This window comes from Micromys minutus (assembly GCF_963924665.1).
Source record: "Micromys minutus genome assembly, chromosome: 6".
In the NCBI taxonomy this organism is placed as follows: Eukaryota; Metazoa; Chordata; class Mammalia; order Rodentia; family Muridae; genus Micromys; species Micromys minutus.
Genome location: NC_137975.1, coordinates 27,901,361 through 27,929,131, shown reverse-complemented (window position 1 = coordinate 27,929,131; position 27,771 = coordinate 27,901,361). Strand labels below are relative to the sequence as shown.

General features: G+C 45.4%; 1 protein-coding gene across 3 annotated transcripts in view; it reads left to right on the top strand.

Annotated features, from left to right (window-relative positions):
• NR5A2 (nuclear receptor subfamily 5 group A member 2) overlaps window positions 1-27,771 on the top strand; it is a gene marked incomplete at both ends in the record, with an annotated part of 109,148 nt that overhangs the window by 6,250 nt on the left and 75,127 nt on the right. The window contains 5 exons of one of the 3 annotated variants that reach the window (XM_080917783.1): window positions 1,823-1,885; window positions 4,961-5,098; window positions 8,606-8,724; window positions 10,188-10,329; window positions 12,846-13,486. In XM_080917783.1, the coding sequence (XP_080773909.1) occupies window positions 1,823-1,885; window positions 4,961-5,098; window positions 8,606-8,724; window positions 10,188-10,329; window positions 12,846-13,486 (1,103 nt within the window). The remainder of the gene's footprint in view (window positions 1-1,822; window positions 1,886-4,960; window positions 5,099-8,605; window positions 8,725-10,187; window positions 10,330-12,845; window positions 13,487-27,771) is intronic. The other 2 variants (XM_080917784.1, XM_080917785.1) reach the window with 2 other exon arrangements.

The window sequence follows — 27,771 nt, the reverse complement described above, 5'->3', positions numbered from 1 at the left end:
CCGGAGGCGGAGGCGGGGGATGTCACCACCCCCCACCCCCTGCAGCGTGCCTGCGTTGCTTATTTGAAACAATCAGTACAAAGAGAGTTTTAAAAATGTTTTTTTTAACCTGGTTAGGCTTCGGACCGACTTCGAGTTTGTGTTTTGTTTTGCAAAGCTTCATCTACAAGGTGCGCCCAGGTTTTGTCTTTTGCTTTGCTGAAACCCAGCAGCGCTTTTTAAAACAAAGCGCTCCGGGTGAGGGCGTGGAGCCCAGGAAGGCGAGGGAGGGAGAGGGGCTCTGCCCGCAGAACTCTGTAAGCAAAGCGCGTAATTGGCTCAACTGAGTTTTGCAGCTTTACCTGATGGAATGTTCAAGTGGGAGGGGTGGGAAAAAATAGGGAAGTCTGAACTTTTGGAGCTGATAAATTCGTTTCTCTTTTTCGTTGGGCTGTCGCTGCCAGGTGGAGAATACTTTAAAACAAAAGTCTAGGATTCTTCCCGGGTTTCAGAAGTACATGATACAGTAGCAAGGTAACTTTACTCGATTCCTTTTCTTTCCTTCCCTTTTCTTTTTTCCCTTCCTTCCCTCTTGCTTGCTTTTTTTAACATCAAAAGGAAAAAAAAACCTAAAAACAGAGGAGGGAGCGTTAAATTTTGTTTACCCAGGATAAAAAGTTTTGCAAGTTCTTTGCTGAATTGGGCGGGTCGCTCCAAGCTTCATCTTCTCAGGTGCGCCGGAAAGCAGCTTCTGCTCCTGAGCTTCAAACGCTCAGGAAACTTGAATTGGTCCTGGATAGTTTTTTTTTCCCCTCTCGATCAGCTGCAGCCCAGAGTGGGTAACGAGCGCGGGGCGGATCGGCGCTTCTTAGGTCAGGTCAAGGGCAGGCTTGGTCTCGGAGTGCGCTCGCTCCACCGAGCGGCGCGCAACCTCCGGAAGGGAGAAGACTGCAGAACTTGCATTGCATCCTCGTGGGTGGGGAGTGCGAGACCTTCTCAGCTCCAGCCTGCTGGGTGAATGGGGCGCGCACGGCCCCAGAAACGCCGAGGCTGGATAAAATATGCCAGGCCCGCGCTTCTCCGGCTCATCAAGGCTGCGGAAGCCTCCCCGAGCTATCATCCTTTGTAATTGCAACCGTCAATCAACACTTGAAGACAAAGTCAAAGCCGGGAAGGGCAAACCCCGGAGACTACCCTTGCTGGAAAGGAGGAGGCGCGGGGGAGGGGTGAGGATGGAGAAGTTTGCTAGAAGTTGGCTGGAGAGTGCCAGAGAAATTCGGAAGGCTCCTGGTAGCTAGGGGGGAAACTTATCTATAAGTCTCCGCCAGAAGTGTGACCCTGGTGAGTTTCTTACGTGTGCCTCCAGAAAGAGGCAGAGTGGCAATTGATAAAAGAAATCGTCCGCGGAGGCTGGGATGTGCCTCCCAGTTCATGGTTGATAGTTCTGGGGTCCGGGGTCCGTACTGACCGTTGTTAGCTTCAGCATTTAGATGACGACGTAAGTCTCTTTGCAGCCCTTTCATCTCAACTAGTTTACCTTCCCCAGCCATTTAGTCTCTCGGGCCTCATCTGAGACCATAGGCACCTAGAACCGACCCAGGTAGAGAAAAGGTGAACACCCCGAGTTCCTCCTCCTCCTCTTGCTCCACCACTTCGCCGCACAGCTCGAGGGTACAGAACGTTCTGGGAGACACCTCAACCGGGTCAAGGTCACAGAATCGGTCCCCTGCTTTAGTGGGGTCCTCTATCCAACGGAATAAAAGGGTGAAGGACCCAGCGTGGGTTGTCTAGAGGGTATTGGGAGGGAGCACTCTGAAAGCTATTTTCCTCACTCCTCCCTCAGCGTCTGCACCAGGATCTGAGACTCGCCACTCCCCCAAACTTGAGGAACAACTCCGGGAAAAACGTGAGTATGCCCTTGAATTTCCAACAAACCCCAGCTTCCCCACCCCAACCCCGTGTGTGTGTGTGTGTGTGTGTGTGTGTGTGTGTGTGTGTGTGTGAGAGAGAGAGAGAGAGAGAGAGATTCTATATAGCACTGATTGTTCTGTACTAACAACTATAAAGACCCTTGCGTAGACCCCTTACATAAATAGACTTTGCTGGAATCCGAACTCAGAGAGATCCTCCTGCCTCTGCCTTCCAAGTGCTGGAATTAAAGGTGGAAGTCAAAAGTCAAAAAGGCAACTTCTCTTGTTAGATCTCTAACCTTGGGGGGGGGGGGGTGTTCTTCAGCAGGCTGCTAGACGGAGACTAGATTTTCAAAGCCAGGGAAAACCAGGGGCACTGCTTAAATGTCTATGGCTAGATTCTTTCAGACCTTGTCTTGGACACCTTTTCCCAGTCTTCCCCTCCCTCCTCATCTGTGAGGCTTCTTCTTGGAAAGTCGACCTGACCTGTGGGAAGATAAAGGAAAGCCCCACTTGACCTTTGGCACTCAACACTGTCTTTGGAAGATGTGCTGGGAGGTGGGGGAAAAAATTGTGCGGTGAATCCACGAATTTGACCCAAAGTCCTTTCTGGCCCAGAAGCTGGTACTACTGAGCATGACCACAAAGTTCACCTCACTGGGTCAGCCTCAGCCTCTGGTTCCATCCAGCCTTCTAGGCCACAGTAAGTCACAAGGCTTTCAATTCTGGGAGCCACTTTTAGCAACAAACACACAAAGCCAGACCAAGAAGCTAGAATTCCTGCATCCATTCTTGGCCAATGGGTAGGATGAACAAAGACCACATGAGCCCTTAGAATTGCTATGAGTGGAAGTTGTTCTTAAGGCTTTGAAAGAAACTGATTTCTCAAGTTTGCATGAACTCCAAAGTAAAGCAGGCAGTGAGTGGTGAATGGTTTGAATCTGGGGACTTGCTCCCTTTCTGAACTGTGTAAGAAATGCATTTGTAATTCAAAGTGATGTCTTAAATAAGGGGCAATACTGAAAATGTGTTGACATTGTTACTTGATACTAACATGAGAAAACTTGAGCTTACTGGTCACTAATATAGCAAATTCAGCCTGTTCCACCATGCAAACTAATTGGCAGGCCTCCTCAATATCTGGACAGAGGGACATGCTTAGGCCACATTAGAACCCTTAAAAGATGCTGCAAAAGCTGGAAGTTAAAAAATTTAGATTCTGTATATATATTTTAAAGCAGAAAGATGAAATCAGTTTAGTAAGTCTATATATTTGAATTGATACCCATCAGTGGATAGCCTACTTCATATAAAAGCAATGATTTGGAATAATCTTATATTCATTAAGTACTAGACTGGGCAGTTTATGTGATCTCTATGCCATTTAAACAGAATAAATTCAGACCTTTTGAGATTCAAATCCACCCCCTTGTGGGTGGACTCTGATAATTACCCAGTTGCACAGCAGACCGTGGGTATGAAGCTTTGCATGCATACATCCAGGAGGCTGGGAAGAATGTTTTTCATCTTGTTGGGATGAGATCTGAAAACTTTAAAGACGAAGCTGGGCTAGTGGCCTAGGAGCTTGCATAACAGATGGTTCTTTATAACTTAAAAAAAAAAAAAAAAAAACAAAACAAAAAAAAAAAACAAACGCAGAGCCTCGTGGGGTTTGGGGGGGGGGGATGGGGCCACCACAGAGACTGTAGAAGGAAATCAAGGGCTGATCTTTCTGTCCCATGTCCAAACACGGCTTTCACTAAAAATGCTATAGTCAGTCACCAAGATAATCTTGGACTCAAGGGTTCTTTTCATAAGCGGGGAAGGTGGGCTGGTGAGCAGTGTGGGGAAGCAGAAGTGGCTGTCTTTCACTTGAGTTCCTTGTAAAAGGAGAAACCTCAGTGACATAGATATATAGTGATAAAGTCCCCAAAGTGAGTCTTAGCCCCTGGGTTCTTTAGGGCACAGCTACTCAGTTGTGCCTCTCTGATATCTTCATTCATGGAGGACCTTTGATAGTGGGACCAACTAACCTCCATTTATGAATTTAACATTCCTTTTCTCTTGGTGTTTTAAGTGGGCTCTCACCCCACAGGTCTACTTCCCCACACTCACACGCAAACACCATCTACACCACCCTCTCCAGCCCATCCATCTCCTAGCCTTTCCTCAGCTCTTTGAAATGGCCTCTCAGTCCTCAGATCCCTGGCCGCTTCACTTAGACACTGGTCGCTCCTCAATAGCTGAGAAACCTAGTAGCATTTACATCCCCCACTGACCCCTCCCGTCTCTGACCAGGGTGGGGTGGAGTAGATTAAGGCGGGGTGAAGAGGTTGGGGCAGGCACCGAGGCCGGAGCTTCCTTATTGGCTAGTGGCTAGGGTCCGACCTGAGTCCGGAACCTGAGTCCCCATTCACTGTCTTCACCTCTCACCCCCCACCCAGTCCCACCCCCAACCGGCTTTCCAGCTTACCTCCCCTCTCCAGCTGGTCTTTCCCTCTCCTGGCTGTCACCCTCGGGGCTCTTCACTGTAGAAGAGTGGGAGGCTGGAACTTCAGAACTCCACACTTGTGGTAGTAGGAGAGATCGAGCTGAAGGAGAGATAGGAGGAAGGGGCGGAGTGGAGAGAAGAGGACAGTAGAGGAGGGGAGAGAAGTGAGGCGAGCAAAAGAGAGAGAGAGAGACCCCTGCCGATCCTGAGCCAGAGGGCGGGTGCAGGGAGGGGAAGGAGTTCGGGAGCCGTTCAGCCGCTGCAGCAGTAGCAGCTGGCGGCCGCCTCTGCTGCCCTCCGGAGCGCGGCGCGCACAGATCGCTGTCCGGGGCAGCAGCGCCTTTGCTGTCGCTGCCTCCGGCCTGGCGGAGCGGAACCCGGGCAGCAGAACGCGGTCTTCTTAGTCCGGCTGGGTAGCCCGGATCTCCCGCGCGCAGCTCAGGGACAGCTTTGAAGCTGCTGGACCCGACAGGGCTCCGAGGTCCTGCCCCGCAGCTCTGGCGAGCGGGTGGGTGAGCGGGCACGCTGATCACCCCTACTCTCACCCCGCTGGAGTTGAATCTGTGCTGCCCGTGTCCAGGTGCTGGGTTTCCGGACCGACACCGACGCCCCATTCCCGCCCGCAGCCGCCTTGTCATGCTGCCCAAAGTGGAGACGGAAGCCCAAGGACTGGTCCGATCGCATGGGGAACAGGGACAGATGCCGGAAAACATGCAAGGTAAGGGGGTGCGGTGCGGTGTGGTGTGGTGCCTCGCTCTGGCTCTTGGCTTTTACACCCGCGGGCTTCAGCCTCCTCCGGCATGGGCTCCAGAGCAGCCCGGCTGGCCGTTTGCGGTGCGCCGGCCTCGGCCTCCTCCCTAGATGCGAGCATAAAAGTTAATGGTACTTGAACTAGGCGGAGGGTGCTTTCTCATCAACGTCTAATTGGCCACTTCTAATTAAGTAGAGAGACTTCAAGCTCAGAGCCAACTGGAGCTGGAAGCTAAGGGAGCCGTGGAATTATCTTTCTGCGGAATGGAAGTCCTCTTTGCTCGCCGGTTCTAGGTTCGAGCTCTTACGCACACGCTCCCGCGTGGAGGGAAAAGACTGACTAGAATAGCCAAGTAAATATACAAGAGAAGACCATAGGACGGCAATTGGCGTTGTTAGTGGTGTTTGATTACGTGAGCACCGCAAAAGCCTTGCCAGACCTGGCCGTCTTTTAAGGCAACTCAAAACTACTGGCATAGCAAAAACCACCAAATGTCCCAACGCTATTCCCTTCTAGGATATTGCCAAACGAGGACTTTAGGCGCTCTTGCCCTTTTGGTCTCAGAGCTGTGAGTATGGATATTTCATTTGTCCCCATTCTTCGTTGGTAACATTAGAAAAAGACCATCTCCTGTATTTTCTACATTCTATCTAAACTCTTCAGAACTTTATCTTAGCTACGGGCCAAGTGGGGAACAATGCTAGGAAAAGTTTTTCCATCTTCGCCCCTACCGGAGTTCAGGATATTGAGGTTCGCCGGCTTGTGATTCCCCCAAGCTTCCTGCCGTCCTTTTGCGCGAACTTGAAAGGGCCAGAGGCGTGTTGAGAACAGAGCCCTGGCACTCTGGGGGCTAGGTAGGCTGCACGCCCTGGCCAGGGAAGCCTAAGGCGCCTTAGGCTCCAGGAAAGGGGGCGGCAGGCGTGCGGGTGGGGTCAGATAGCTTGGGCGATCTTGGGGTCTTTACAAGACCTTGGATAGGGTTGTAGAGGTTCCCTGACCTCAGTCCTCAGACTAAGAGTGTCTGTCGCGGAGGGAGCCTTGTTGGCCCAAAGAGATGCACCTGGCATTCCCGAGAAGTGCCCCAGGGCTGCTTCCTGCGCTCTGGCCTCTGGCTCTGCTAAGTTTCCTCCCCGCAGGAGGACCGGCTTTTTGCTACTTCCTGCCCCATGCAGACATTTAGGGTGATGGGATCCGGGGAAAAACAGCGGCCGTGGAGCGAAACACATTGTACTGACCCCTGGAGAGAAATACCCTGGTAGCGTTTTCTTTGTAAAATTTGAGAGGACCCTTGGCCTCCTGCCCCCAAGCCAAGACACTGGCTTGCCATTTTAAAGGGGGGGGTACGGGGGGAGGCTAGAAGAAACGGCCTTGGTACTGGGCTCGAAAGATTCGTGGGAAAAAGCCTGGCGCGGCTTTGCGGTTGTTTGTAACCAGGACTGTGCGCACCTGCCTGCCCACCGTAGGGTCCCTCACCCGGGATACGTTCACACCTTGACGGAGGCTGGAGTCTAGAGAAAAAATTCGTTACTGGATTCTCAGGCAGCGGGAAGCATGCAACTTCAAGGGGATTAACGGAGGACCTAGCTTTTCAGACCCGGTTGTTCCCTCGCCTTTCCCAGTGGCACAGGGATTTCCAAACCATGGTGGATATGGTCCTCCGAACTCTTAATTTAGGTGCCCTAGGTGCTCTGAGTAAACAACAACAACAACAACAACAACAACAACAACAATGTTTCTCTGGCCTCCCAGATGCACCGGATTTTGCCGGAAGATGGGCTTCTGCCTTTCCTTCCATGTGGCATTTCTGAGACAGGCACGGAGAGTGTAAGCGGTTACCAGTCAGATACTCTTAAATATGAAGTTAGATTACTTTTGTGGGGAGGGAGACAGAAGAGAATACATCTAGTAAATACAGCCCGCTTCCCCGAAAGGTAGCTGGAAACAGAAGCCATGAGTTTTCAGAGCTCCGTAAACAAACTTTCCCAACCTGAAGCTCTTCCCGACCCCTCCAGGTCCTGATTTCCTTAGAGTGTCTTAGCCTCTCTCTGGTAGTTGGGGTTCAAGCTGGCTTCGCTGGAGAGAGGTACACTCAGCATCTCTTATTTCTGAGTTAGGGCCCCAGGAATCCCTTTGCTGGCACCTCTCCCCAGGACCTTTGCAAACTGTTGCTCTCTGACCAACTTGTGCTACAGCCCTACGGCTTTGTGTCGGGGGAACAGACTGAGAAATAAAACGAACTCCGTTTTTAAAAGAGAGAAGATATCACCTGATGATAAAGAGACAGTACTTTGACTCTGGGGTTGGTAGTTTTTCTATTTTCTTTTTAGTAAACAAATCTGAGGAAACTTCTGCCAGGCTCTGGGTACCCCTCCGCCGTCCCACCCCTTGCAATGCCACGGATAAACTTAAAGCAAACTCTCTTTGGAGTTTGTGCGTCTTTGCTGGCAGAGGGTTGAGCAAGGGGGCCCAATCTGGGATGCACAAAGGGTTTAAAAAGGGTGGGGGTGTGTGGAATGGATGCTGACCCACCCCTGCTCTGCCTCCAGCTTAGGAGTAGGCTCAGCTGAAGTGGGTTCTCAGTCTAGTGCCTAGGGATCATTAGCCACAGTTTATCTTTTTGGCTGCAAAGATTAGGACGTTAGTGTTCCTAATCATAAAGAGTTAGGATACCCTGCTCCGATTTTTATCCATCCAGCTATCTCAGAGGTGTTTATATTTTGCAATGCTTAGCCTTACTGAAGCTTTGTGAAGTTCATTACAAAGGCTCTAGAAACTCTGCTAAACCCTCCCGTGTTTCTTTTCCTCGCCTGCTTCTGTGCCCCCCCTTCCGGGGGTGTCCTCTCCTCTTCCTTGTTTGTATTTTCACAGGGCATTTTCAAACGTGAGGAGATGAAAGTGGCCAGAACAGAACTCCAGTCAATGCGGAACTGAATGTTTTGATTAATCTAACAGTCTTGAACCCTGGGAGCCACAGGCTGTTAAAGTTGCTTCTCTGCAAGCAACATGTGCAAATTAGCTTGCTAGCCTAGCAAAGTGAGGTGTGTTCAGAGCGAGCCACTTCAAGAGCCTGCCAGTCACTTTCTTACAGCCTGGGATTTTGCTCCATTAGGCAAAGGTGACATTTGGGAACATTAGAGGTTTAGAAGACATTTAACTTTTTGTATGGTTTGTGTTTTTTTTTTTTCTGATCTGTTGGCTTTTGTTCAACAGTGGTCACTTGAAAATGTTAACCAAAAAAAAAAAAAAAAGTTGGAATTGTTTTTAAATTGAAAAATAATGAAGTTCATGTTTAGTGATTCCCAAAGATGGTTTCCTTTGCCTATCCTCTTCAATACCAGTTCGGTAAACATTATTTTATATTTTACCTTGATTGTATCTGGCCACCAACCACCAACAATGCTTTTCAGCACAGCGTTAAAACCTATACTGGGAAATTAATAGGGCACGTGTGCACATTTCTCTCTTTTGTTTCAGTATCTCAATTTAAAATGGTGAATTACTCCTATGATGAAGACCTGGAAGAGCTATGTCCTGTGTGTGGCGACAAAGTATCTGGGTATCATTACGGCCTCCTCACCTGTGAAAGCTGCAAGGTTTGCTTTTCCTGTGCTACCTAAAAAGACAGAACATTCTGACCAAAACCATAGAAACTCTTCAAAGCTAGACTACTAAGCTGTTTGTTCTTTTTTTTTTTTTTAACTGAAAACTGGGGGTGGGGGTGTCATAGGTTGACTAGTACTTAGAACATGTCTGATTTAGTTCCAAAGGCAGCGACACCTATGCTTTTTAGGAAACTGTCAGGTTTGTGGCTTTAAAATAGTTTATTGTGGTTCAGTGCTGTATCTGTAGGGCTTTATTTCTAACAGTCCTAAATATTGATTTTTGTGTGACTTATTTGTATTTAAAGCATCGTTCTTAAACAGAAACCGAGTATATTTTAACTTGAGAGGAATCTATGATACAAGTTGGAACATTTTTTTTTTTTAATCCAGAAGATGTAAAGGTCTGAATTCCCAACTTCATGATTTCATTCTGATGGATTCTGAAAATGATGTAAAGGTTTTTTTTGATTCATGGTATCAAAAGGCCAGATCTTAGTTTCTAATTGAACAATTTTTATACATATGCAGGAAATGTGACTGTGTTCAGTGTCTTTTATCAATAATCTTGTCAAGACCTTAAGGATTTGTCAGTTTTTTTTTAAAGATAGTCCCCATAAATTCAATTTTCTCTAGTTTTTCCCCAACATCTTCTTTCAAGTAGGAACACTGCATTTATTTAAGCCCTTTGCTAGGAAATCCCCCTTTGTTTTCCACAACAAATTAAGATTGTTTTTGTGTGTGCTGACTCAAAGAAGCAAGGATACCATCTCAGCAGAGAGAAGTTACTCACTGGAAAGCCACACACCATTTCTGATCTTAGTGGAGGCAGGCAGGGTCTATGCCGCAGCCTGGGATCCTGGCCTGTGTACACACATCCCTGCTTGTGTGCATGTCTTTTTCATTAGTTGGACTTTTAAAGCACAGCTCCCACCCTTGAATGGGTTCCAGTGGCATTAGGAACATTTCCCCATTTTGTTCTTGAAGTTCTTTTCCTTTTAACTGTCAACTGTTGACATTTGTAAAAGATCTGAGGTATTTGCTATTCAGTTCTTACAATGGTTTGGGACTGAAATTGTATGAGACTACCTAAAAACAATGCAGCAGGGTTCTATGACTTACCTCAGCTTGAAACGTGGATGTTAATAGGAAACCAGGATTTCTTTTTTAATTGGTCAATATAGAGTATTTTTTTTCTGATTGTTGGAACTAAACAGTACAAAATTGATGTAATTCTTCAGGAATATACTTCTGAGGCCAGAGAAATCTTTACTGAGGCCTGGCACTGATGCGGAGGCTTGTGAAGGCTTGGTCCTGCTGAAATGTGAAATTGAACCACAGTACCACATAGGGCTCAGTGTCACATAAAAGGACTTACTGGTGATTTCCTTAGAGTAAGACAAAAGAAGAAAAAGCGAGTTTAACTTCACAGCTCACTGTGTTCTCTTGTCTTGTAGGGTTTTTTTAAGCGAACAGTCCAAAACCAAAAAAAGTACACGTGCATAGAGAACCAAAATTGCCAAATCGATAAAACGCAGAGAAAACGATGTCCTTTCTGTCGATTCAAGAAGTGTATGGACGTTGGGATGAGGCTGGAAGGTGAGTGTGTGCCAAGAGTCCCCTGGGACGTGAGTGTGTGTGTGTGTGTGTGTGTGTGTGTGTGTGTGTGTGTGTGTGTGTGCGCGCGCGCGCGCGCACCCTCTAACACTGTTGACAGTGATGGAAAGTATTTTTACGTTTTGTCTGTAGAATAGCCTGCTATTTAAACATGCTGATGTCTACCAGGGAAAAGAAAGAAATGCAGGAAAACTGTCCCTCTCCCCATCTCTTTAGTTTGGGGTTCAATACATTTCATATTGAAAAGATCAACAGAACTGAAACAACCCTACTGAGAACAAATAAATTTCGTTTGCAAAAAAAAAAAAAAAATGTGAAAAATGAAACAAGATCACCCTTAATTGTTTTAAATCAAGATGTACTAGGCTTTTTTTTTTTTTTTTTTTTTTTTTTTGTTAAAGAAATTTGGCCTGGTTGTCACATTGCTTCATTTATGCATGTCATGGTTCTTGAGAAAAAGTTGGTTTTTTTCATTGTGAAGAGAAATTTTTAATAGCATAAAGAGTATACATCTGATTTTTTTTTTTTTAAGAAAAAGGTAACAAGTGAATCTATGCCATTTAATAAGCCAGGAAGCAGAAAGCATGCAAAGCAATGGACTCGATCAGTAAGGATGGAGAACGGTCCTTCAAAAGTCAAAACTGCGGAATGGCTGCTGTGGGGCTCAGCCTGCAGCCGGTGAAGTTAATATGTGACTGCTGTAAATAATTTGTGCTTCATGACTGTTATGGCGTGCTGCTATTTCCCAGCCTCTGACCTACTGGCCTTCCACAGATTAAACAGACTGCAAATAAGGCAGTATGGCCGGGCACCCAGCACTGTGCTAGAGTGTGCTTGATTTGATCAAGGAAACAAAACGCAAGCTACCTTTTTATTTGGAGGTTTTCTGCTGTGTAGAACTCATTCCTGGGAGCGTTATGGGGGGAAGAAATTGAAGAATTTCCCGTTTTTGCATAATTCTGCCAAATTGTTAACAAGTTTTTTTCAAGTACAAGTGGCCATTTTGGTTAGCCTAACGACTTCTTTTATGAGACTGAGAAAGGAGGTAATTTAATTTTAACATCAATCCCTTTAGCTGTCAAATAGTGGCAGATGATAACTATGAGTTTTAATATTGCAGAAGATGTGATGTTAAAACAAATGTGATTTTATACATGCCATTTGATTTTCTTTTTAATGAAAGAAAACATAGCAAATTTTAACTTGAACATTGTGTTGCGCTAATTGTGTGTGAGTGGCCTATTGGCTGTATCCAAACTTTAACAATGGTCATGGAACAATAGATTATTTGATAAATTATCTAAATTAAAAACTTTTATGATCCAGTAGAATCATAAAAGTTTTTAATTTAGATAATTTATAGTAGTGTAGAATTTTGAATGTCTAGAATGTATAGTAAATTTTAATGTGAATATTAACCCTAAGATTAAAAAGCTGGAAAAACTTGACCCAGCCATCTCAATGACCCAAGCTGTCAGAGGTTGCAGTGGCACAGAAGAATCTCTGGACAGCTTTGGAAAGGACTTTGTTTTAATCCTGCCTCCTCCCACTTCAACTCAAAGCACGGCCAGTGCTTTTCTGGTGTGCACTCAGAAAGTATAGGTGAAGAGTTTTTCAAAAAGAGCCTACATGCAGGACTGGAGAGATGGCCCAGTCGTTAAGAGCACTGACTGCTCTCCCAGAGGTCCTGAGTTCAAATCCCAGCAACCACACGGTGGTTCACAACCATCTCTAATGGGATCCGATGCCATCTTCTGGTGTGTCTGAAAACAGCTACAGTGTATTCACATACATAAAATAAATAAACATTTAAAAAAGAACATACACCTAACCTTTGTAACAGAGTAGCCCCAAATAACTAGGATTGAGGAAGATGTTAAAAGAAAAAGCATTTACTCCAGAAATCGGGTTGATTTCAAAGGAAGAAAGGACCCTAATGCAGATACACAGCAGGTTATACAATTTGCTTTCCATGAGAATCATGACAGTGTTTGTGTGCTAGAAGCTGACCTACCATAAAGAAAATCTTACCCCCTACTATTAAATATCCTTTGTGAAATGTCTGTAGTCCACAAAGAGCTAATGTTTTCTTGGGTACCCAAAATATGTTTTTGATAGCAACATTCTTTAGGGAAAGAATTCATTAGGCTGTAGACAATCACTGTGACACACACACACAGACAGACACAGACAACATATATACACACAGGCAACAGACACATAGACAAACAGACAACAGACACACACACAGACACATACAGACAGACACACATAGACACAGACTCACACACAGACAACATAGATACAGAGACACATAGACAAACAGACAACAGACACACACACAGACACAGACAGACACACATAGGCACAGACTCACACACAGACAACATAGATACACAGACACACAGTTCAATTGTCAACATTCTCGAGTGTCTGGATAATTTTCAGAGTGCTACTAACTCCCTTTTATGCCATATCCTTCCTTTCTCTATCCATAGCCGTACGAGCCGACCGCATGCGGGGAGGCAGGAATAAGTTTGGGCCAATGTACAAGAGAGACAGGGCCTTGAAGCAACAGAAGAAAGCCCTCATCCGAGCCAATGGACTTAAACTGGAAGCCATGTCTCAGGTGATCCAAGCAATGCCCTCAGACCTGACCTCTGCAATTCAGAACATTCATTCTGCTTCCAAAGGCCTACCTCTGAGCCATGTAGCCTTGCCTCCAACAGACTATGACAGAAGTCCCTTTGTCACATCTCCCATTAGCATGACAATGCCACCTCATGGCAGCCTGCACGGTTACCAACCATATGGTCACTTTCCTAATCGGGCCATCAAGTCTGAGTACCCAGACCCCTACTCCAGCTCGCCCGAGTCAATGATGGGATACTCCTACATGGATGGTTACCAGACAAGCTCCCCGGCAAGCATCCCACACCTGATACTGGAACTTTTGAAGTGTGAACCAGATGAGCCTCAAGTTCAAGCGAAAATCATGGCTTACCTACAGCAAGAGCAGAATAATCGAAACAGGCAGGAAAAGCTGAGCGCATTTGGGCTTTTATGCAAAATGGCGGACCAGACCCTGTTCTCCATTGTTGAGTGGGCCAGGAGTAGCATCTTCTTCAGGGAACTGAAGGTACGTAAACCAACCCTCCTCTCAAGAAAAGTCTGGCTAGGTTTCTGGTTGTTAGTTACATTCTTGGTGCTTGCAAACAGGCTTTTCTTTTGTTTGTATGATTTGAAGAAGAGATAGGTGTGTGACCATTTCATGTAGGGTTGTTACTTACTTGATTGGGTAGAGCTTTTTATATACATTGGAAGATGGTACTTAACATGACATTAGGTATTGTTTTATTTCTAGTACAACACATTTATCCCTTTTAACTCAGAGATGGTTCCAAAAAAATGCTGCATCAAACAGCTCCTCAGCTCTTGATAAAGTAACCAAGTCAGAAACTATACTATATTCATGCAATCTTAAAGGTTTCTTTACAGAGGAGTTAAGGGGGAGTCATTATTTTAACTGTTCAGGTCCAGGAAAGTGCAAATCCAATGCCTAGAATTGTCGAGTAGACATTTTACTAGTTGTTTGCCCTGACATTAGGGTGGTAAACCATTGCTTTCTGAGCAGATTGGAATAGCTCACTGCTACTGTAGGCCAACGGGGAGCGCTTGTCTCCTGGGTTCCTCTCATGTCTGTGGTTTAAGTAAATGGATTGGTACATTGTAAATACAGTACTTGTTTGCATAAGGATCTATGTTTAACTACATAATTATTTTATTTCCTGAAACTTAAGACGAAATTAATACGAGAGAGTTATTTAGGAGTTTGGATTCTGAGCGAAGACCGAGCCACATTCTGCCCCTCCTTTGAGCAAATCCTGAATTTGACTGCAGAGTCTCTTTCATTATAAAAAAAAAAAAATCAGTGTTAGGCTTTTGCTGTCATAGTGGGAGCGGGACAATAAGTGTCTGTGGTTTCTCCTAACCTAGCGAGCTTGTCATTAAAATGTGTCATTTATGCAGAGAGAGTAAAGAGGATATGTGCGAAGGGAAAATAATGTTTTTCACAGAAGTGAAAGGAACAGTGTGTGTGTGTGTGTGTGTGTGTGTGTGTGTGTGTGTGTGATTACCTCACTGGATCCAAGAGGTCAATAAGATGCCACCAGCATGCAGTTACAATGCATCCTGCCTGTTATTTTCCTGGCCCTTATTGCTGTATAGAGATGTGTCTGAAGTCGAAGACCAGGCTGCAGAGGCCGTGCCGAATTGCGTTGAGTTAGCCCGATCAGATCAGGTGCTTTCAGAGTTAAGTAGAGAACCACTCTGATGGAGCATTCACTCTTGAAAAAGCTAAACCAAAACACACTTAATATTCCGGGTGCTTTCACATTCATAGGCATGTCCCTAAGAGGACAGATGAGGTCTTTAAAAATGAAAGTGCTTTTAGCTGTTGCTGAAAGCCCAAGTGATGGATAAATGAGCGGTCAGATGGATTGTAGCTGGGTGATGTCTTCTTGGTCTATAGCTGTGTTTTCCACAGGCCAGGGTCAGTGTTGCCAAGTCCTGCCTTTCTCATCGCTAAGACTTTGCGTGTGCTGTGGAGGGGATGAAGAGGTTGATGCTCGTGTTGAGGGGGTTGCGCAAGGAAAGGTATGCGAACATACACAGAAGGGCAGCAGGTCTGACATGCTGCAGGCACAGTAAAGAGGTGTTTTCTTTAAGCTGTTTTGGTTGTTTGAAAGGCTCGGTCTTTATATAACACAATCTTGTATTCCGTCTTATGTTATTTTACATTGGCACCAGTAAAACAGTATTAACCAGCTGTTACAGGATGGTCTTGTTGTAATGTAATGAACAGTCAAAGCAACCCCTAAAATAGCCAAGTAACAAGTTAATTGTATAAGATGACTATAAAGTTGAATGAGATAAAGGTATTTTCCCCTAAAGTTTCTGATAAGATGTCTATAATTTTGTCTATAAAGCAAAGCAAAGCAAAACAAATCACCTGGTGTGGAGACACACGCTTGTGATCCTAACACTAGGCAGGCTAAGAAAAGAGGCTTGTTCTGAGTTCAAGGCCAGTCAGTTTATACAGTGAGTTCTAGGCTACCCTGGGCTACAGAATGAGACCCTGTCTCTAAAATAGAACAATTACAAAAAAAAGTAAACTAATTTCTTTTAGAAAGACAGCTGAAGAGATGTTTTAAAAACCAACAATAAAATAAGGGTTGCTTATATGTGCAAAAGAATGTTACATGGTATATCCACACTCTGGTATCAGGTTAGATTTCAAGAGCTCTGGGAAGATAGACATGTTTTGAATGTCCCCCTCTTTCAGTTATTCCCAATGGCAGGGGCTTTAATGTGCCTGAAATGTCAGTCTTGGCTTGTGATAAGGCATTGGTATCTTTCCCTTGATGTTCAATGTGTGCTTAGCTGTTATCGTAGGAAGTACATTGAAAAGTAAGAACAAAAATCCCAGGATACCTAGGAGGGGAGGGAGTTCTCCCAGGGGACAGAAAAGCTGGGCCCACTCAGCATGCGTCTTTTTCAGAGCACCAGAGAACTGGGTAACGTGAGGATCACTTAAGTGTTGCTGTGAAAGGAGCATTTCTGCTTATGGTAAATTTACTTTGTCCAAAACGGCAAGTCTTGAAATCAGCATAAGACACCTCCAGGGGGACATAGTTTGTACAGCTTAAAGCATGACTCACAGTAGCACATACTCTTTTTATATTGAGACATGGTATATCAAATACATGTATGTACGTGTACATACACACACACACATAAACACACACACACACACACACACACTACACACACACACCCTTCATACATTCATACACACCTCATACATTCATGCTCCCATGCTTGTGTATACACACATACATACACACTCACACACTACCTACATTTAATAGACAATCTAAAACTTTCGCTTCAGTCTTACCTATTTTGTGCTTTATTTTGCTTTTGATTCTGGTCATGACCGGCAAGTTGATTTCATGACCCACTAATCACACATGACCTGCACGCAGTTCAAGAAGTATTGCTCCAGGGAAAGTTTTGTAGTCTGTCTACTTGGCTGTCACCTGTCACCATTCATGGCCTCTTCTGGCTTGTGCTAGAAGACATGCCTGCAACCTGTATAATCTTCATTTTGTTGAAGTCTCGTTCGGGAAGATCAGTGGTCACCTTTAAACACTTGTCACTTTTTTGTGTCACAGCCAATTGTCCATCAAGGGCACAGAAAGGTCCTGGAAGATAATAGGATAATAAGGCAATTAGGCAAACAACCCCTTGACCACATCATGGGACAAGTTACACTCCCTACCATGTCAAAAGGAGAGAACACAGATTTTTCTTTACTACTTATGGGAATGGAAGGGCCCATGGGCAGTTTTTACTTTGCTTCATATTTGTGAGCTGTGTGTGAAAGGGGGTTACGGTTCTCAAAGAATCCATGTTGAGATCAAAAGCTAAGTTATAGGAAGCATAACTGGAACGTGAAAGGAGAAGGGGTGGGCCCAGGCATACCTCAGATGGTTTGTTTTTCATTCCTAGGAACGACTTAGGCCTCAGCCCTACCCAACAGCATCTAAATTGAAAAATTAATATTTTGCCACTTGTCAACTTTGAAAAGAGCACAGATAAAGCCTTATGGTCCCATTGCCTCACTAGATTTTGTCTAGCAAGATTTTGCGTAGGTTTTCAGAGCCAAAGGTTAGGGTAAGAATAATGGAACACCTGCCACCTCCCTCTTTTTTTAATGTGCACATGGTTCTGTGTATGCATGTATTGTGTCTGTGTGTGTGTATTCATCTTTGCATGTGTGCAAATGCATGTGCACATGTCCTTGTGTGTGTGTTGGCCAGTGTTTGGTCCTATGTTTTCCTCCATGCCTCTCCAACTTATATACCCAGGTAGGTTTTCTCCAGAACCCAGTGCAAACAGTGAAGCTGGCTGGCCAGCTTGCTCCAGATTTTCTGTCTCTTCCTTTTGCACTACAACAGCAGGCTGTCTGTCTGACCCAATCAGCTTTTTACATGGGTTCAGGGGGATCAGAAGCAACACTCTTTATCTCTGGACATTCTGTTTAGACTCTTTATATGAAGGAATCAAGGCAGAAGCACCTGGTTTGCCCCCAGTGAAAGCAGATCTAAGGCTCAGAGTCAGGGTTAGAGAATTAGACCTAATGTGTATCTTTCCTTAGTATGCGTGTACCCACACACGACACAGAGACAGACTGACAGAGAGAGACACACAGAGACAGACAACGGACACATGCACACAAGCACCATGACCTTTGACTCCCAGAGCACAGACCTTTGCCAGTAAAGCTAACTCGGATCTCTAAGTTCTCAGAAGCCCTTCACCACCGCCATTAAATCACTGATAATCAACAAGACAGGTTTTCCCTGAGCCCAGACGACCTTGGGGAGGGAATGACTCACTGTAGAAAGCTTCAATAATTCTTTTCAGCCACTGGGGAACCATTTCATGGAGGTCTACTGGCCAGTGCTTCTGGGCCTTGCAAAGACTCAGTTAAGCTTGCACTCCATAGTACCCGTGAACCCACGTGTTCATGCTTGGGCAGATGGCCAGACCTGATTCTGTTCCGTCCTCTTATCTTGGGGGCAAGGTATATATGTAGAGCGTATTCCTTCTCCCAGAGAAGATGGGCAGAAGGAGAAGGATTAGAATCCAGCTCACATGTCAGCCACAGATAGGAGACCCTTTGAACTTGAAATGGCCTATGTTCAGGACGAAGGTAACATCCCCATATCCTGCTGTCCCCCCATTTCCCCATTACCTACTTCACCTGTGACTTGAATATCTATCTCATGCATCTCAGAAACATGAGTACAGTGAGAAAATAATTCCCACTTTGTTAAACAACTAACGAATCTGGAGTATCTATTTGATCTTTTAATGAGACCAGATGTCCTCTGAGGATTCTGGGAATGGATATAGAAGAACTTCCCCTCCATGAATGATTCTGATACATGTAGGAAGAAAAAAGTCTAAATTAATCCTGACTGAAACTCGTAACTAACATTTCTGTGGAAAAATAGGTCTCAGAGACTTGGGGAGTTTGTGTCAAAGGAATTCAGTCATGTCGAAGGCAGGCTTTTAGTGTGGTTTTCTCTAAATCAAAACAGCAAAGGCTGGGCTAAGATTTCGTTCTCTTTTTCTGATCCATTACAGAACTTCTAAGCAGGGTTGCATTTATTTTTAACATTTATCTCCCAGTCCCCCTTTTTTTTATGAGATCAGGGGTGTCACTATATAGCCCAGACTGGCCTGGAACTGTTTATGTAGACCAAGCTGGCCTCAGGTGCTGTGTATGCTACCATACCAACTACTGGACTAAAGTTCACAGTCCACCTTTCCCAACCAATACACTTGGATTGGAGCCGCCCCAACTTTAGAAACTTCTTTAAAAGATTCATTTTTAATTTATACCATGTCTATTCACATGTGTGTCTATGTGAGGAAGGGAATATTTGAATACAGTTGTGCCCAGGCCAGAAAGGGGGGGGTCTAGAGTTGTGATCTACCTTGCTCTCAAACAAGGAGCCATCTCTTCATCCCCAGTTCTTCATTAAGGTTTTGCATGCACATGTGTGGGTGTGTATGCGTGTGTATGCGTGTGTGTGTGTGTGGGTGTGTGTGTGTGTGGGTGTGTGTGTGGGTGTGTGGATGTGTGGATGGATGGATGGATGGATGGATGGATGGATGGATGGATATGAGCGTGCTTAACATCTTCCCACATCCTTCCTCCCGCTTGGCTTTCTGCCTTTGCCTGGCAATTGGAGTCAAGACTGATACGGTCCCTACTGGAAATCATCCAGGTTCTAGCACCTTAGGTACACAGTTCATCTACCTGCCTTTGTTTTCACTTCTCTGGGTACTGCACAGTTAATCCGAGATAGAGATAATGCCAATTACATGAAAACTTCTACCACTAGCCGCTCATCAAAACAAAAGCCAATAAAATAAACATAGCCAGATTCACAATGGCAGTCCTCTGAGGCAGAGGGGAGACTGGCTTCCTTCACTAGAGTTGGACAGAGATATTTTCTTCCATCTTTGTGAAACGGGAGCATTGGGGATGGCAGCCTGCCTTTCGGATCGATCTGTTTTGGTACTCAGACTCCAGGAAGATTGGAAACAAGCCTGTGGTGGGGGTGTGGGTGTAAAAACCTGCATTTTGCATCTCACTGTAGACCGAAGGGGTCCGCTCTTAGTTCTGCTGTTTTGATGGCAAGTACCTGTTGGCTGTTGAGCCATCTTGCCAGCCTCTGCATCTGTGTTTCAGGGATGCCGCAATAGTGGCACTGGCTGCCAGGCACGATGGTGCCCATCTATAATCCCAGTGCTAAGGGGTCCGAGGCAAGAGGATTGTGAGTTCTAGGCCACTTTGCTTACATAGCAAAACCTTGTGTCACAAAACAAAAACAAAAGACACATAGAAGCCTCCACATTTTTATTTTCATTAAAATACAACTTAACACCCCATTCTTAGGGTGCAGGCACATGAGAAATTGTTACCACACACATCCCTTTAGACCCCTTTTAAGTAAACTCCCTTTTTCACCCTACCCTGATCTGCTTTTCTTAAGGTTCTCAGATACTTTAATGTAGAATTAAGGCCAGATGTGTGATGATGATTCAAGTGGATCTCTGTGAGTTCGAGGCCAGCTGGGTGTACATAGTGAATTCCAGGACAGCTTGGGCTACACAAAGAGACCCTGTCTCAAACACACACACACACACACACACACACACACACACACACACACACACACACAGATTAAATTGTTTTGTTTTGCAAGCTGCAAGTGCCATCTAACCTCCGAGCTTACAGATCTTGGGAGTCTGCACAACTCATCAAAGTAGCTGTAACCATGGGCACACAGCCTTCCTTGAAAGTCAGCACTCTCATTTAAGAATCAAAAGTCCTGAAGTCAGCATCTTACAGCATCTTAACTTCTCAATGGCTTTATTTACACGACCAACAAATTCCCCCTCTTAGTCTGTATGCAGTCTACTTTGAGTACAAGGCGATCCTCAGCTTGGAAGTCACAGCTGAGAAATTCAAGAGTAACGGGGTCGCCTGTTGTCAGGAGTGTCTGCCTTCAGGGATGCGAGCAGGATGCTTTCTCGAGGTCAGGTGGTAAAGAGCACATTATAAACAGTGCAGGCCTGACGGCTTATAGATCTTTTCCCATGGTGAAGTATAACACACCATACCTGCCTTTTGCTTTAGTTTGAGAAAAGATACCTGTAGCTCAGGTTGACCTTGAACACTAGTTTAAGCCAGCCTTAACTTGCCTCTCAGGTGCCTGGGATATCAGCCTGGAGTGTTAGACCGGGCTGCTACCACGCCCATCTCCTGTAGTTTCTTTTGGTTCAGAGAGAAATAGAACTGAGTGGCTCACAGTTCACATATAAGATATTAATTCTAGAGGATACATTTCCTCCTGCTGCTCAACACACTCCTAAGATTGCTAGTCTACAGTGCCGAGTTGACTATTCAGTAAAAACTGCTACAGGCTAGACATGGTAGCACTTATGATGACTGCCACCACCTGGAAACCTGAGGCAGGGGACCAGGAGTTTGTACAGACCGGGGCTCATAGGGACAACCCTGTCTTACTAACCTGTGTCTTTTCAGGCCCAAATCTGTCCTTTTTTTTTTTTTTTTTTTTTTTTTTTAATAAATCTGTGTTTTTAGTCAAAAGAACGTGTTTGTAAAATTGGCACTGCTGACTGAATGAGCTTGGAGGTTCCAGGAGAATGGAAGCATTGTGGGACAGAAGGAAGGATGGGCTAGAGGACAGAAGGAAGGATGGGCTAGAGGAGGAGGCATTCAGCCCCAAGGCCTGGTGAGGCAGGAACAGTCATGATGTAGCCACCAAGTAATTTTACGGATCGGAGTCACCACAATGTGAGAAACTGTAATAAAGGCTCAGTCTCGGGAAGGTTGAGAGAATTACTGGTTTAGACAGTGACATTCAGACCCAAGGCATTTACTGATGCATAGTTAACACATGAGTAGTGCTATTAAGTCAAAACTGTATAAAGTCCTCCTTAAACTGGAGAATGTGTCCTGTGTGTTACCCTTGCCACGTGGGCTTTAGACGTGGTTTCTTTTCACTGCAGTAGGACCCTTTTCTAAGTCAACTCAAGGATGTGGAAATTCATTGCTCTCAATTTTTTTTTCCCAAGTGAGGGAGCTCATTGTGGGGAACTGAGTGTGGAGCCCTACACGACCCTTGCATCAGAACAGACAGGTGCAGGGGGGACAGGGGCCTGTTCTGGAAACAGCTTCTCTTGTAAACTGGTCCACAGCTACGGGCACAGAGAGGGCTGCAGGTGTGGAGTGGCCGGGTGGCGGTCCCCAAACTCAGTGCCTGGGTGGGCTTTCTCTTCCCTTTTCAGGCTCCCAGGACCAGGACTGTTTCCTCACAGAACGGGCAGTAGAAATAGTTTTGTCAGTTTGTCCACTTAGAAGTAGGCCCGTGCCTGCTGATAACAGTTAGTGAGTGTCTTTGCTTACCGCAAGGCTTGCCCCTGCCCAACGGTGCCCATACTTAAGCTTATCCATGACTGCCTGCCTGCTAGTATGAGTTCCTCGGGTTGAGGGGGGGGGGGGGGGCGTGAGATTCCCCTCGTTGTCCCTGGGTCCTTGTGTGTACTCTACATCTATGGGCAGCAGACTAGTGGAGCCAGCAAACATGACTCACACTTGACACCCCTCCACGCACTGCGGAAGGACTTTGCCCCTGAACCCATGAGGTGCGGGAGATCCCTTTACTCCCTGGGATAATAACTAGAGGATGACTTTGCTCCGACTTCTTCTTCCACAGCTTGGGAAGTAGATTCCGCAAAAGTTCAACATCCATTTACAGATTGGCTGCTTGGAAATTGGGCATTTAACCTACTCGAGTTAGGGACATCCATCTCGAACTCGAGAACACCACCCCCGATTAAACACAGGGAGACAGTCCATCACTCCAGCATTCTGGCTGCCTCCCCAATGTCTACTAAAACCGGACTCTACATCGTCTTATCCCAGACTGAGCGTGGGGCAGCCAGGAAGTTGGAGCCCTGCTGGCTGACTGGGCTTCTAGCCTGGTCTGTCTCATTGGCCTTACGATGTCATCCCCTAACCATCCAGACCCTTTCTTCCTCCTCGGCTTCCTTTATTCTTTATGTTGCCTTAGGATCCCAGGGCCTGGGCGCTTCCTGATTCCACAGTACAAGATAGAGACCTAGTGGTTTCTGGAAACTGCCCTTGGCTCACCTTTCCACCGGGGAGTGGTGGAGGGCAGTCTCCTGAGGTTGACAGCAGACAGGAGAGAGACCTGCCACGCCTTGTGATAGGCATAACTTCCTTCCAAATCTTCCGCCGGATCACCACTGTCCATGGAGGTGCCTTGGATTCTGTTGTATTCCCACTGATGGGCCAGAGGGGAAAAGTGGCATCAGGCCTGGCAGAATGGTTAAAGGTGGGGTCTGTGCCACTCACAGGAAATTTGAAATTCTCCTCTTCCAGGGGATGGATGAATATAAGCAAAAAGAATGTCCTGTCCGCGAAAGCCCATTACTTTGTGTGCCAAATTTAAAAGGAAAAAAATAAAACTTCAAACAGCGGCAGGTTTCCACTCCCTGCAAGGCAGTGGGTGCCAATGTAGCTCTTAGCTACATGCTCAGCCCGTCCTACTGATGGCTGCCTGTGCCTCCTTCTTTCTCCAGGACGATTGTCACTTGCCATATGAATTACTTGCCGTGGCCAACTCTCTGAATGGTGGCAGTGTTGGGGTTTGAGCCCAGAGCCTCCTGAGATCTAGGTTGGAGCATCTAACCCGACACTGCTTCCAGCCCCAGTTCCTCACGCAAGGTTTAGTCTAAAGGAAGAGACAAAAACTTTGGGAGAGGAATTAGAAGTCTAAAGGTCAGAGGTCTGTTGAGGGCTGTTTGCTCATCTCTGAGCACATTGTCCTGGAGAGTTGTCCCTCCCGATGTACGTCACTAAGGATTAGCTTTGCACCCAGTTTTGATCCATCTCTGATTTTGTACAAAGCTCTTCTTTTACATAAATATAATCCAGTTAAAGCAGTGGCTCGCCACCCCTGAGGTCCAAATATCAGACATCCTGCGTATCAGACATGGACATTATGATTCATAGCGATAGCAGAGTTAAAGATACTGAGGGGCAGTGAAATAATTTTGTGGTTGTGGGGCCACAGCGTTAGGAAGGTTGGGAACCACTGGTCTAGAGCTTCCCTTCCCTGTGTAACAAGAGTGCCACAGTCAGAGTTTAGTCCTGGGCTCTGTTCTTCTCACCTACGCACAGCATAGAAGAAACTGGCCTGATGTTGATCCACAGCAGGACCACGTGCCAGGAAGTGGGAAGTGCCTTTCACCCCAGAAAAGTAGATCAAATGAGGTTTCTTTTTCTTTTCCTTTTTCTTATTCTTTTTAGACAGGGATTTTAACTATATACACCTTTCTAGCCTAAAATTATATATACTCCAGGTGTCAAATGCTGGGATTAAAGGTTAAGTTGAAAATATTTTATGGGAAGGAAATGTCCTAGATGTCAAATACATGTTGGCTAAGTATGGTGCAGCCTCGGCAAAAGGCAGGAGGACTGATGTGAGTTTCAAGCCAGCCCGTTCTACATCCAAAGTCCCTGCTCTTCTTAAAGTTGCTGGTTCCTCTCTTCCCTTTCTCCCCTTCTCTCCTGTCTGCTTCTCTCTCTCTCTCTTTCTCTCTCTCTCTCTCTCTCTCTACTCCCCCCTACCCCAACCCCCTGCCAAGGCCCCATAGATGCTAGGCCCAGTACCTTACTTAACAATTATGCAAGTACCTTACCCTCAGTGTGAAATATATATCTGTATCTCAGAATGATATTTAAAAAGATTTCCTAGCTCACCCTGCTGGTGTCTTTTGGTCAGGTATCCTCACCTGCATTTGCTAGTAGATCGTGACATGCACAAGTAGATTTGGGGCTCCCCAGCTAAATCTGCGTCCATGTTTTGAGGGCGTATCCTGTTTTCAGGCTTGTTGGGTGAAGTCCTGTCATTTTATTTTAACCACTGTATTTTGCGGGCTCTGAAATCTGAGCTTCCTTATACCACATATCTCTTTGCAGTCTTGCTTGTTTGTTTGATCTAAAGTTATAATGAATATGAGACTTTGCTTACTGCCTAATTAAAAAAAACTTACTAAATATTACATTCCCCTTGTAAAAAAATAATGATATAGATTAGTGTTTGTGCAGAAGCGTTGGCAACAGAATTCTTCAAAAGTTTTCCTCTGGGTGATGAAAAGCTGTTACATTATTTTGACTCGCTAATCAAATGTAATTGGGTAGCTTGAAGTGCCTTAGATTTTCCTTGTACAGTTATCAAAGTAGGAAATGTAACTCGTGGAGCTGATGAAAGGCATCTCACGGTATTCTTTCAATTATAGATCTTACAGGGCAAGCAGCTTTGCTGCCGAAAACACGGGGGTTTGAAGTGCCCCTTAATGTTAACTGCTGTATTAGCCAGTTAACATATTATTATGTTCTTTAATTGATTTTCACTCCAGCTTCAAGGGGGAAAAAGTCTGAATCTATTTGGCATTGAATTAAGGATGGGAAGACGCCAGAAAATATTGCTGTTTACACTAGATTCAGATCACATCAGCGACTTGCAATGGGAACAGTAGTCCTGGCAAAATGGTAATTAATATTCAGTTGTAGCTGAGAGCTAACTAGAAATAGGAAAAGAAAATTTTTTTACTATATCTTTGCTTCATCCTAGACTGGCATGATGTCATTCAAAATGGATGCTAAGATAAAGTTTACACACACACACACACAATGATAATTAAGAATTAAAACCATACATTATGCCTTTATCTCACCAGGAGGGGAGAACTTTTTTAAAGTTGGCTCACACTCAAATTATCCCTGAAGGTCTGTTACAAGTGAGTCGGTGTGACCTAGGCTTGATCCATGCATTTCATTCCTTTATTGGCTCACTCAGCACACGGATAGAATTACTGTGTGGTAATCCCCACACAACGTTTTTGTAGACAACAGCAAGAGCAGTCTTGACTGGACACCTGCTAAGTCCCCCAGGGCCCCTTTATTCCTCAACACAAGCCTTTCCTGATAGAGGCAGCATCTGAGGACGGGCTCTGAAGTCTTAGTCTTATGTTTGGCCGTGTGGCATGTGAAAGATCCTGTGCTCACAGCGAGGTCTGCGAGGACACTGCCACCAGGCAGTGTAATTCCCAAAGACAAGCCAGCCCCTGAGCAACACCGCATTACTCCAACCAAGATTAAAACAGAGTTGGCAGCTTGTTCAGATGTAGTGCAAGCCCTAAGCCGGCACAGGAGGGGCAAGAGTGGTCAGGGAGAGGATCTGGACAGTAGGAGCGCAGAGCCAGATGGGAGGGCAGAGACGGAGGGGTACGCCTCGCAGGGAACAGCTGGTGCAGAACTATAGATGCCTTGACCCCTGTGTCTTTTGGGAGTGTGGCTTACTTCTATTCTCCAAGGTGAACTATCAGAGAGCAAGCAAGGGGAAACTGGGCACTAGTCTATCCGAGGCATTAACATACGGTTCTTTTGTTGATGATGGCTTGCCACATATCCTTGGCTGTCCTGGAACTTACTATGTAGACAGGACTGGCCTGTGTCCCAAGCACATCATGTCTCTAACTTACAGTTCCTAAACACTGGTTTTGTTTAAGGCAAGGGAAGCCACTAGAGACAGGCAGGGGACATCGTAAGGACTGAAAATAAAGCAAAAATTCCTACTAGACACATACACACACACACACACACACACATTTTCCTAATAGAACCTCACAGCTTTGTTCAGGTCGTTTTTTGGTGTGGCTTTTGGTTTGGTTTTGAGACAGGGTCTCCGTCTGGAGCTCAGGCGGGTCTGGAACTTTGTCTCCAGAGTGCTAAGTTACAGGGGTGAGCTACCGGCTGATTCTCCTGCTAGGATTTGGTTAGGAGTGAATTTGATGCTCGCATTTACTGAGCTGCCCAGGTTTTGTTACTGTGCAGAAGCTGAGCGTGCAACTGGCAACTTTTAAGTGCTAGAATTACTTCTGTTATTTTATCCTCAAGAGTTAATTTTTGATATTTTTTATATTATTTTTTATTTGTTATTTCATCCTTGATTCCTTCCAGGCAAATTTTAGTTACTGGTACCACATAGGTATTTGAGGTTCTAGTCTGTGTGTCATGTTTAATGTAAAGAAATACCATATATTAACTTTTTTTTTTTTTCAGGACAGCCTTCTTTTTTGACCAGAAGACTTGCTGATTTATTCATTTTTATTTCATAGTCAATTATTTGATGGCTTTTCAAGTGTTGGTATATGCAGAGGGGGCTGTGTAGCCCAGTGGACCTAAAGTGACCACATCAGCTTCTTTTAGAAATTGCTTCTGGCCGGGTCTGGCCCCAGACCTGATGAGTTACACATTCATTCAGCACATGTTAATGAAATTCCCACAGTGCACCAAGACCTGCTCTAGACTTGGATGCACCGTAGTTAAATTAACGAGATCAACAAGGGCGATGTCTTTTGTTCATTGATGCTCCCTTGCCAGGGGGCGGGGAGCTGATGATAGACAAGCTCACAAGGGAAATGTTTACTGCCAGAACAAATCAGAGCCCAGAGCACACACAGGAGCCTGGCAGCCAGCGTCACTTCTGAGATGGCTGGGGGGAAGAAATAACCCTTGAGCTAAGGTCTAAACAGCAAGAACAGACTAGTGTGAACAAAGGTACGCTGTCCAGGCACAGGATAGACAGAGCAAACAAACAAAAAACCAGGAGAACTAACTCAACACTTCCAAGAGAAGAGACAGGGGGGGAAATAGCTCCCTATAGATCAGAGCATTTGAAAAGTCCAACTCATGAATGATGATGCTTCATCCTTCTGGAACAAGAAATCTATATAAGCAATGCTCTGGTGTCGGCAGATTGTCCTAAGATATCATTGCTCAGGTGGACACTGGGTTACACAGACGTAAGAGAGGATAGAAGAAACCTAGATGATACCCTAGAGTTAGACAGTGGCTTAGCTCAAGAACAGAAGAGGAGGGTTGGTAGACCCATGATCCAGGTTAAGGTAAAGATGCCAGGCTGCCAGGACTGATAGATGACAAGGCAGTTAAGACTCCACTTTTGGCTGAAAGTGTGGGAAGCCATCTGTAAGGGAAACAGAATCTCCAGGGGCCAACCACAATGTTGCCCAAACACCCTGGACATACAGACCCTTTCTAGGAACCATTGATTTATTCTAATCTTCTCCCCCCCCCCCCCCCCCCCGTCTAGAAAATGAGTGTAACTAAGTAAACCCACCTGCAGGCTCATCTCTGGATTCAAG